A 12,065-nucleotide genomic window follows, 5' to 3' on the forward strand; every position below is an offset into this window, starting at 1 on the left:
ATGACTCATGCTTGCTGAGCTTCAGCCAGGCCATACCAAAGAGGCAATGGGTACATAACTCATCTCAGTAATCAACTAACTACATTATGAGACTGCACCTCATTGTTCACTTTTCTGAGCAAAACGGAGAAAGCAGTTGAAATAGAAAATCAGACGAGAAAAAGAATGAAAGAAATATTCATATCAACAATAGCCTATTGAAAAGAATGCAAGAATATAAATGTCTCATTTTCCATCTTCCATGTAAATGTCAAAGGTCAGAAATGCAGGAGAATTAATTGGTCAGTCAGTTGACACATTCAAACTCAACTGTTGAAGGGGCTTTGAACTGAGCACATTGTAATTGCACAACAGAACAGCTTCACACAGAGATGAACTGAAACAACTGAAGCAAAAGCAAAATTCAAAAGATTTGTATTCAGGCCAGCAATGCAAGCAGTAAACTAGGAATCTTTTCATTGCAATAAGTTCAGCCGCAGAAGCTGAAAAATGGCATCATTAACACTTCCATTTTACATATGAATAGAATACAGAAGATCTGGATTACCTTACAATCTTTACTATAAAATCGTGGGGAGACGAGAGCATGGAAATAATCATAATCAGGCAGGCTCTCTTCATGGAATGCTCAGTAACCGACCAGTGAGTTGTAAGATGAGGAGCAAGGACCAAAATTATTTGATTGCAAGCTTGAACGCCTTCTCATTCTTACTTTGAATTATGACAAAGCGCCCCTTGTAGTTCTTCCTTCCTTCTAGAAAGAAGGCATATGCCCTGCTCCTCCTATTCCATTCCATGAACTAAATTACAGTGCCTCAATGTATCTATCAAGAAGCATAGGCAATTCTACTTTTTGATCATCCCAACTACCAGAAAACTTACCTGAAGGAGAAAAATAATAAGATTGCATCCAACTCTTGCTTATTCAAAATTTTCAATGAGTCAAGCAGCAGACTCAAATCCAACTTATGTGTGCACATCCTCACAAACTGTTGGGCACATCTTGTGGATAAACAAGTAGAACAGAGACATTGCACATATACACAGAACCGGAGATTACCTCCCAAGAGACACAGAAGCCTCGCATCCGCTGCCTTCATGGTAACATGGGCATTGTAACCAATTTCTCACACATGAGCCTTTCCACAAATTAGACTGATTAACAGGCCCTGAGAGTAGACATGCCGAAGGCCCATTTACTGTCTCAACAAATAAGATACACCGAATATACAACAAAAGCCTCACTGCATTGTTCTTGTGAGTTTGCACTTTGAAATGAAAATGGTGGCTGTGTAGTTAAGACTACATAGCTTCAAAAGCTCAGCAGACCGCTGTTTCAAGGCTGGATTGCAACCACTCTGTATCACAAGCAGAAGCTTTGCTGCCAACCCGGCCTCCACAGCAACAGAAGCACACTCCTCTGGAGCTAGCTTACAAACTTCCCACAAGATGGATAGAGCACACTGAGTACAATTCTCTGAAACTCTCATAAGCAGCCTCACTAAGTTTGGTATTGTACAAGGGCAATCCTTCAGAGCCGTCCTTCCTTCTGGTATCGTAGAGAGGAGGTCCAGGGTGAAGAGTGCATCCTCCAAACAATCCGAATTCAAATTGGGCAAAAGCTCCACCAACTGAGACACTGCTCCTACACTAACAACCAGATTCTTAACCTGCAAATAGGAACAAACCGTCTTCAACAGCCGAAGCCCTGCCGCAATTCCATTGGAATATCGTTTATCCTTCACCAATCTCAGCAAACCCACCAACAAGCTGAGGCTCGACACAATCTCCGATCTGAAATCCTTCTCATCCACCATCAGCTCAATGAGCTTGGTGCAATTGATCTTAGTCTCCACGGTCCCTTCGTTGAGCATATCCACCAACAGTGAGACCTTTGCCGGTTGCATCAAGCCCGTCTTTGCCTCCGAATCGAGATCCAAGTTTACCAGAATGGCGATCGCTTCCGAACCAACAGCATGAGAAGTGAAAGGACCAAGAAGCGATGATACGATCCCGACCCCACCCTCATCGACCACGGTCTTCTTCGCAGATGCATGGGCAGCCACAACCTGATGAAGCTCCTTGAGAGCCTGAACCCTGGCCTGCCCCTTGACCTTTCTGAGGGATTCCAGAAGCTCAGTCACCCTACCCTGCACATCTTCAGATCTCTTCTTGTGGAGCAGATACTTTTGGGAGTACCAGCTGTAGATGAGGTGGGAGAGGGTTTTGTTGGGTGTGATTGAATCATCCCACAGCTCCTGCATAGTCGTAGGGCACGTGAAGTGCCCAAGGGAGAGCCACTTCAAGATGTTGCATCTTTCATACGTCTGGCCAGTGCAAAGGGTGACGGGGTCCTGCATAGGCTCCAGAGAGATGGGGCAGATGAAGACAGAGGGCACCTCAATACCTTCCAGCTCCTCAATCATCATCCCCAAATTCAGCTTCTCCCCAGATGGAATCTCATCCTTACCAATCACAGTACCACAATCCAGATCCAGGACATTGTTCACCTCTCCATCCTTCCTCCAAGAGGACAGCTGAAACAATGGCATCTTCCCCAAGCCCAACAATCAGAATCAGAGTCCCAAAAGCCCCAATCTTCTCCAAGATCCCTAACAACCCCTAAAAACCAAGAGATGGGTTGATCCACCCATGTGGGTCATGGAAAGCAGAAAAGAGGAGGGGAGGAAGCAATACAAAGAAAGTCATTCATTGACCATTCACAACCATATGAAAACACACACTTCCACTGATCAGCAGCAGCACCAGCAGCATGCTAAAAAATCTAAGCTCAAAAAGGCACTACCCACCATGGTCCACTCATCAAAATCACAACCCAAGATGAAAAAGAGTAAGAGAAGACTACAAACCCACCTCAAAAGATCACCATTCATCCCACCACAGGAAAAGCACTCCCATTTCACTCGTTCCTCGTGCAAATAAGGGAGGCGAAAAAAGAAAGAAAAGGAAAAGGAAGGAGCCCCCCGCCCCTTTGAAACGAAATCTCCTCCAAAGGGTAAGAGGAGACCCGTGAGATCAAAGAAAAGGCTCTGGTGGGGAAGATGAGAACAAACTCCTTGGTAAGGAAACACCAAAGGCCCCCCTCTGCAACGCCTGCTCTTCCTTTTCCCTTTGTTTTTTTTCCCCTTTTTTACAAGAAAGGACTGTGGTCTAATAGAGAAATAAATTTGTTTTGTGAGTAACAGTGAATTTTTTTAATTTTGAGGTGGATGGACCGGCTACAGCCGGTCACACGTGCCTCGGCCAGCGCACCACACGTGCAGTCATGTCACCTGTCAAAATACAAGGCTCTGTTCAGCTTCAGCCTGTTTTTTTTTTTGCTTTGAAAAACAAAGAATGCCACATGCATCCTCCTTCCCATCTGCGGGTTAAATATCCATGGAGTCCACGATTCTAACAAAATATCAAATACGCCCTCGGGGGGCAAAAAGCAAAAGTTTCTCCACTTCTGAGTCCTGACTCGTTCCCTCGTCTTTTTTTTTTTTATCAGGAAAGGGCTATTGAACAGCAAGCAACATGTGAGCCTAAGAAACGGGTAAGATATCATCAAATGTTCTTGTCTATTAGCGGGCAAAAAAAAAAAGAAAAAAAGAATCCCTTTAATTTTACCCCTCATACCACTTCACATTTCCATGGCAATCTCAGCTAATTGTGATTTATTTTTAGCTAATACTGGGCGACACCAGGTACTACTTTTGTGTAATTTCACATTAATAGTGTATAAGAGGACACATAAGAAATTGGAGTAACTTTCTTGGTGGCTTGACATGAATGACCATAGTTCGAAACCCATGAGAGGTGCCCCCTTGCTAAAAGGTTGAAAGTGAGTGTATTCTCAGGTCGGTAAGGAGGGACCTTATCCAGATAAACGGGATAAGCAAGGAAATCACATTGTCATCTGTAATAGAAAATCCGACTTTCTCCCGTTGGTCTGGATAAGTGGTTGCATCCAAACACCGCCTAAGACCATTATACCAAAAAGAGAAATTTCAAATCAAACCTGATTCACGCATTTTTATTGTTTTTAACATCTGCAGATCTAAATAGGAGAGGAAAAACAAAAGAGAAGAAAAAAAATATATTTAATATTTAAAAGAGATTGGTATTGGTATAGACTATAGAGTGAATTGGTGATGTAAAAGAACAAGGGGGTGAAAGAGATTGTTTTCATGGAAGTAAGCAGGTGTGCAAATATATTTTTCTACAAGGAAATATATGATAAATTTGTAGGGAGAGGGATGGCAATGATAATTGACGTCCACGGGCAAAAACTAAAAGCTCTTTCTCGCTGATATTTTTGAGCCGTCGATCTCGATATTCGGACGGATGCCGATCAATCGAAAATTCAAGAAAAGGGGAGGATGAGGAATCTGAAAGAGAGAGAAGAGCACCTCTCGAAATGGGAAATCGAATATTTTTTTGTTCTTAGATTATTTAAAAAACCAGGCACCCTCTTTTTTAAAGTGCCAGCTCAGCCTTTGACCGTTTGTCCTTTGACTGTACTCCCCCACACCCTCCTCCCTCCCTCTCTCTCTCTCTCTCTACAGCGTACACCCCCACGCACAACACACACTCTCCCTCTCCACAGTGCGCAGTCCACACAAGTTACAACCTCTCTCTCTATCTACATACACTCGACACAACCTCCTCTCTCTTATATCCAGATTCCAGTGGACAGACCCCACGCACCCTCTTCTTTCTCTCTCTAGAGTGTACACCCCATTACCCCCACCCACACACCCTCTTCTCTCTCTCTCTCTTACTTTCTCTCTCTAGAGTTTTCACCCCCACACACCCTCTTCTCTCTCTCTCTTACTTTCTCTCTCTACAGTGTACACCCCATTACCCCCACACACACACCCCTTCTCTCTCTCTCTTATTTATTTTCTCTCTCTAAAGTGTAACCACACCATGGGCTTGATCTTTATCCTATTAAAAACCTTTGGTTGACTGCATGCATGGCGAGTCGTGGCGGGTCAGCAATGTTGGATCTACACCCAGCCACAAGAGGACACGTATCACATGATCACAGTCTGTGCTGTCTCCTCGTGGCTAATTAATTGGGAACACTTCCAAAGATTAGTGTGCCAAAATTACACGGTTTATCATGATGCCATTCCCAAATCATGTGATTTTTTGCTCTTTTCAAAACTACATTATTTTTTTTCAAAATTTCTACTTGTTTTGGGGTTTTGTGATTTATAGGAATTGGGTGCCTTGGCTACCATAAATAAATAATTTTTCTAACAATAATAATGTCATTCATGCATATATAAATCCTTACCTCCTTGGAGTATGTTATAATTCTTGCATTTAAAATTAATAAAAATAAATGTATTAATACAGGTAGGGCTCCAAGGAGAGGGAAAGGCAAGTGGTTAGGTTTTCATTTGATGCTAGGTCGGACTGCAAGTGGTCAAAAAGTCTTTGAATTATTTTTTTTGGATTTCAGCATCTTTACTGGCTCTCTTTTGATATGCATGACGCAGGCTTGGACTTATAAAAGATGGAGCAGACTGGGGCAGAGGGCCACCAGGCAACATTGTCAGAAATTAGGAACTGAATCGATTTTCAAAGGGAATCGGCCGATTCAAGCACTAATCGAATCGGACTTAATAGATTAAATTTAAATTTAAAATAAAAATATAAAAAATATGAAACAGAAAAGCCTGCCCGATTCGACTTGAATCAACTGATTTTTAGAGGTGGGTTCGATTCAACCTGAAGACGAATTGATTTTTGGCCGATTCGATTAGGATGGGTTTTGGTTCGATTATGATAACACTGCCACCAATATTGTCAGTATCGATATCGGCCCTGAATGGTTTAGCCACCGATTCAGCTGCATCGGGTCGATACCGATACTCAAGTGAATCATTTCTGTGTTGGCCAGAAAATAATAAAAAATGTTACGCATCTATCATAACGGTGACACATGTTGAAACTATTAAAATAATATTAAAAAACAATTTTTACTATTTTACATTTATTAAAAAATAGTCTACTCAGGAGTGAAGCGTATCGACTTTCTGCCGATACTATATGCACCGATACTGATAACATTGGTAAAGACAAATTAGTATAGCACACAGCCGCACACACACACGCGAACACCTACACGTGTGGTTCCATCTAAATGAAAATATCGGCCATATCATGTTTTTATCTTGTTATTAATACAACAAAGGTAAAAATTATAATATTGTAATTTTCTACGTGTATATATACATATATAAAACAGAACCTCTACCTCTTTCAAGATATCAACAAAGGAACTCGTTTGTTTAGAGAAACGTTTAGAGCACTAAAATTTATATTAAAAAAATATTTTTTAAATAACTAGAATATGAATGAAGTTTTTGGAATTTGGGTTCAGATCACATTGGGCATTGAATTTGAATCCTACATTTCTAAGGAAAAAAACTCATATATATATATATATATATATATATATATATATATATATATATATATATATATCGCTATTTTTTTATTATGTTTATTACATAGAGAAAGCGCAATAGGGGATCGAAGACCTGATTGTGCTGGTATGTACATGTCGTATCAATAGTCATTGTCTTGGCAGCATAAAACTTCAGGCACCTCACCAACGGGGTCCGCGTGGTTGGTAGGAGCTGTCAGTGCACGTCTCCTTGTGGTGGGATGTTACTGGTTCAATCCGTACATTGAATAATAACTGAATAAAAAATAAAACTTCAGGAGGCCTCCATACAACCTCAAGGGACCTCCTGCTTTACCTTGTTGGAGGAGAAGGTGCCTGGATGGGGATTCGAACCTTCACATATTAGGGATGTCAACGGGTCAAATTCTCGCTAAAATGGGTGGATCCATACCCAGATTCGGCTAAGTGATGCAGGTATCAGATCTGGATTCATGTCCGACTGATTTTTTCATAAAAAAAACATACCAGATCCAGTAAAAATTAGATAGACCAGACACAGTCCATATCCGATAAAATAACATTTTTTAAGGTTTTTACATTGAAAAAATATGGATCTGAATCAGAACTCGGGTTGGATATGGGTTTGGTATAAACTTTCAATAACCATACCTGACCCACATAATAATCAGACCTCATGGACCCAACCCGGATAGTTAATTGGACCCTCTTCTTTGTAACCAAACCCCGACCCTATAGGATCCATTACAGGTCAGGATTGGGTTATACCCGACCCGTTGACACCCCCTATTATCTATGAGCCTAAGACCATGTCTTTTCCTTTACGTAAACCCATATATAAGTCTTTTAAATTTTCAACTTATTGATTTGAATCCGAGTCAGAATCCAAAAAACAAAAAGTTGATTATTTTGGATCGATCCCAAACTCAAAATGTATCTGGTAATATTGGATCCATTAAAAGCATAGCCAAAACATGTAAAAAATGTACTCTGATCAGATTTTGATATGAATTTGAATGAAAACTGACCTAAACATACTGATCCAAATCCTAAAATGATCTGATTAAGCAAAATCCAAGACCCATGCGAGTCTTACTTAAAGGATCCAAATCCAGAAAGAATATACCAGATTCAGATCCGACATCTGACCGTATCTGAACCTTTTGCAACCAACCCACTGTACGCATGCAAGGAGCATGTGCTAATTATGCATGGATGTGTGATTGTGTTGTGCTCATGCTAATGTCGAGTTGTTTGTTCAGGGTAAGTGGCTGCATGTCATAGTTACAAATCTTGTTATCGAGATTTTCTCGGCCAAAGGAAATTTTGCCATAAAATCAATTTTCTCGATAAAATATCGATATATTTTATGCTTTAAACGATGGTATCGTACTAAAAGGGTGATATGTTAGAAATATGCCATAGTTATTGAATATCACAATTTTCAGGATTAGATCCTTTTGCTTTTTTCAAAATCTTGCGATAAAATAGTGAGATTTAAAAAAAATGACCAATATTTGTGGCCATGATTAGTGGTACCAGAAAGAGAATGAGGCACCAAATTTTATATAGGCTTGTTTCCCAGCTGGGGGCTCGTAAAGAGGTCATTTGAACTTGTAAATTAGGTAAAACAGGCACGGCAAGCCGAACACAAACAATAGGTGTTCAGCTTGGCTCCATTCATATAAGCTCATCAAGCAGTAACAAATGTAGTTTAGGTATATTTTACATCATATAATATAGTGTTAAACAAATGAATTGAAGTATTTGCCTTGCATATATATATATATATATATATATATATATATATGTGTGTGTGTGTGTATACAATTGGTTTTTCCTAAAAAGGTTCAAAAAGTCATATTAGCTAGTAATTTTTGCTTAATCTAAATTTTTCTTTTGGATTTATAACCCAAAGAAACTGCACCCCTGGCTCAGCCTGCCATACCTACAGTCGCCGTGCCGGCAGTGTAAAACTCGGATGCTAGGACCCCTGCCCCGGAGGCCAATGCTATGCTCATAAATGTGTTTATCATATGTTATTTTCTAGACATACTTTGTTACAAATTATTTTAATGAAAGCCTAATTCTTTTCACATAAAGTTTTGATGCATATGAGTCAACTTTAGGAACCTCTAAACATATAATTTTCTGAATCCAACATGCTCTGTTCACTCAAGGAATGATAGATATCGCATTCATAAAGTCTGATTCAATAAAACATCAAACAGCAGTCACGACCTTTTGAACTGCTTCATGGAGCATTTTCTCATATAAGATTTAAAATTTTAAATCCAGACGATCATGGGGGGAGAGAGAGAGAGAGAGAGCAACAACTATTTGCAGATAGCAGAGGCACACTCAAAGTGTGCCATGTGATGGCACCTGATCCTGTCTCGTTTCACTGACACTAGGTCCCCAGTGTTCTTGACCTCTTTCCCAAGGAAAACATATGCTTATAATTTATTAAAAGAATAAGTGTAAAGCTAAACTATTCAGCCCTTTTCATTTAAGGTTGGGCCCGGATCCCCTTGGTTGAAGGTCAGGTAGAGAGAAGCAACAAAGGAAAAAAATTCCATCTTTTTTCAATATTTGTCATTTATGAGGCACCATTGGTCTCCCCTTCAATAGGGTTGAGCAAGCACCCTGCCTTTAATGCTTTAAGCCAAGTTAGTGCAAGCTAAATACTGACTTTTTTGTTTCCTAATAAGAGGGAGAAAAGTTTGAAACCCTCCTTTTTTGTATTCCATTCACATGGTCGCTGTACTCGAAGAAGAAAAATTCATGGTTTGTATCATATGGTCAGTCAAAGCATGAGACCATAGAATTAAAGGGATCAAAGCAATTTGACTGACCAAGACACTTTTGACTACCCATTGACCCTCACCCAGCCAGGACCATCCATCTTAAAGAAGGATAAAGCACAAATAAGAGTAGTTGAGGGCAGTTATTATTTTTGAATCTCAACCCAGGAAGGGTTGTGAAACAAGGGGTTGAGTGGGTTGGTTTTGGATCTAGGTATTACTAGCATTATCTATCCGGCCAGACAAATTCCACTGTCCCAAAAAGTGATAAGTAGATAGGTGGGTCAGGCTAGGAATTAGGGATGGCAGTGGGGCGGGGCGGGGCGGGAGACAAGGTCTCCACCCCCACCTCGCCTCAAGATTTTATCCTCCACCCCCGCCTCCATCCCTGGCAGGGAATGGATTTTATCCTCCATCCCCGTTTCATGTCCTCCATCCCCGGTTCAAACGGGGATGAGGCGGGGATCGTGGCGAGGCGGGGCAGGAAAAAGTGCACGTCCATCCCCGCCTCCACCCCCCGGACGGGGATGGATTTTAACCTTCGTCCCAGCCTCCATCCCCGTTTCATACCCTTCATCCCCGGTCCAAACGGGGCGGGGCCCCGCTTTCCCCCGGTCCACTGCCATCCCTATACTAGGAATTTCTTATCCCATTGTCTTGGTTCAAGTGAGCATCAGTTCCCTATCCAGTCCAGTGGGAATTATATATGGGACCCGTCGGACTAGTGCACGTGGAGTCCCATTCGAACCATCTATGTCACAAAGATACGAGTATGCAGGGACACGAGATGTGGGTTTGACTCACAAGTCTGAATTTTTCCCCAAAATAGAACACAAGGACCTGTATTTTTTTTTTAAAATTTTAGTCAATAAAAACTATGTTGATATTTTTAATATTTACAATACATTTTATTAAAATATTAATAAAAATATTAAAATAATAAACGTATGAATGCCTGTCCGAATGAACAAGTTTGTGTGTGTCACTAGGGACACGAGGGACATGCGTGACATAGCTATCTATGTCAGCTGCAACTAAATCAGTCTCAGGCCAAAGAACAGGCTAGCGAAGGCCCAGTGGGCTGTCAAGGGATCAGGGCAACGGGATTAACATTAGGGATGTCACATGCATTCTAATTTGGATGAGATATCCAACCCAATCTAAATCCATTTAAGACAGATTTGGTAAAGAAAAGCGCATCTGATTCAGATAATATATATGCAAATCCAATTATGTTTAAATATATTTCCTGATAGCTATTTTATGCCATTTGGATCTAGATTTGGTAGTACTTTTTTTCATCCAAATCTGATCTGTTACGAATCCAATTAGCCAAGTTCTGATTAGGTTGAATTCCGAAAACCACATATCCATCAACCCTATTTGCTGCACGTCGCCGGCGATCGATTAAACACACACACACACACACACTTGATGACCCCAACACCAACATATCCCACTGCAGCTTGACGACCACAGGTAAAACCCTCGATCTGTTTTTTGTTAATGAGGGTCATCGTGGCTGCAACCGCCATGGGCGTATGATTGCTGGGAAAAGGCAGTCTACCCACGACGGCTGTCACCATCGTCCGGTAACCAACGTCGCCCCACAGCGATAGGCAGTCACCTCAGGATGGCTCTATCTCCGGTGAAGGTTGTTGCCCCACAACAATAGTCTGCGATGAAATGCTATCGCCCCACAACGACAGTTGCTGGAGTTCAGGCAACCATTTTTCTGAATACAGATGAACTACGTTGCCCCACAACAACAGGTTCAATCTGTTACAGTCGCCCCACATCGATAGGTGTTGTCAACATGCGACTTACCTCGCCTAACGACGATAGTCACAGCAAAATGCCATCAGGCCAGCACACACCCATGCAAGCAGAATGCATGGTAGTGGGCCCATAACCCAATGTTGGCATTTCTAGCATCAATGTACACAGAAAGCGTACCTAAAGATGCCATAAAGTGTGCATGCAGGCGTTCGGCGTTCTCCTCATCCGGTCGACGCCCACGATAAGCTCAGGCCTTAGGTCGACGGTGAGCAGGATCCTATACCACGTAATCTACATGTGAAATTTGGGTAAGCTTAGAACAAAAACTCTCATCATTTTCATGGCAGTCTACCGCTTTATATAATGGGAAAGACGCAGTTACGTACGTAACTCCCACCCACTATCTCCCCATTATATGGCTTACTAATGGTATAAAATCAGATCACCTGAATGGGTTGGATCTAGATCCGTTATGTCCAACATGACATTCATGCGATTTGACCTGCCTGTTTAGAGGCCTAGGTCCCTTACCACTCAGGGACACAGCCTCAACTGCTTATTTGCTAATTGCCCCTCATAAATGTAAAGCCATAAAGTATCCTTGCTCACCGGGTAGGGCACCCTAAGCTAATTATTGATGTCCTTCAAACAGAACCCACCTAATCAAGGTGCACGGAGAACATCCGATCAAATTGAAAGGGTATGAAATGCACTTATCCTGCTGCGCATGAATTGAATCATTTATTGAGCAAATGAGCAAAACTGATTTCAGTCATATACAGACCTTGTGAACAGCTACCTTATTCACTCATTTTTGAGCTTTGACACTCTAGACATTGCTGTGACTTGTCAGAGCTTCACAAGTTGGAGCTTATGTTTCTATGCTTCCACAGTTACACAGGTCAGTTTGTCAAGATGACTGTTTCCATCTGCATCCTAGCCATATCACACTGAAGACTGTGAAGTTATCCAATGGAGGAATTGTTCGGAACCAGTCATAATTTGAATTCTTCAAACAAGTGGGGCCCCTGTATCTATGT

At 41.4% G+C, this 12,065-nt stretch overlaps 1 protein-coding gene across 1 annotated transcript; it reads right to left on the bottom strand.

Moving 5' to 3' along the window:
- Positions 1 to 432: 432 nt before the first annotated feature.
- Positions 433 to 3,135, bottom strand: LOC149835502 (U-box domain-containing protein 30-like). The gene has a single exon (XM_090010553.1). The coding sequence runs from the start codon at positions 2,550 to 2,552 to the stop codon at positions 1,242 to 1,244; it is 1,311 nt and encodes a 436-aa protein (XP_089866679.1). The 5' UTR covers positions 2,553 to 3,135; the 3' UTR covers positions 433 to 1,241.
- Between the last annotated feature and the right edge of the window lie 8,930 nt (positions 3,136 to 12,065).

The sequence above is a fragment of the Nuphar pumila genome, chromosome 6 (assembly GCF_984573655.1).
Source record: "Nuphar pumila chromosome 6, dmNupPumi1.hap1.1, whole genome shotgun sequence".
NCBI classification, from domain to species: domain Eukaryota; kingdom Viridiplantae; phylum Streptophyta; class Magnoliopsida; order Nymphaeales; family Nymphaeaceae; genus Nuphar; species Nuphar pumila.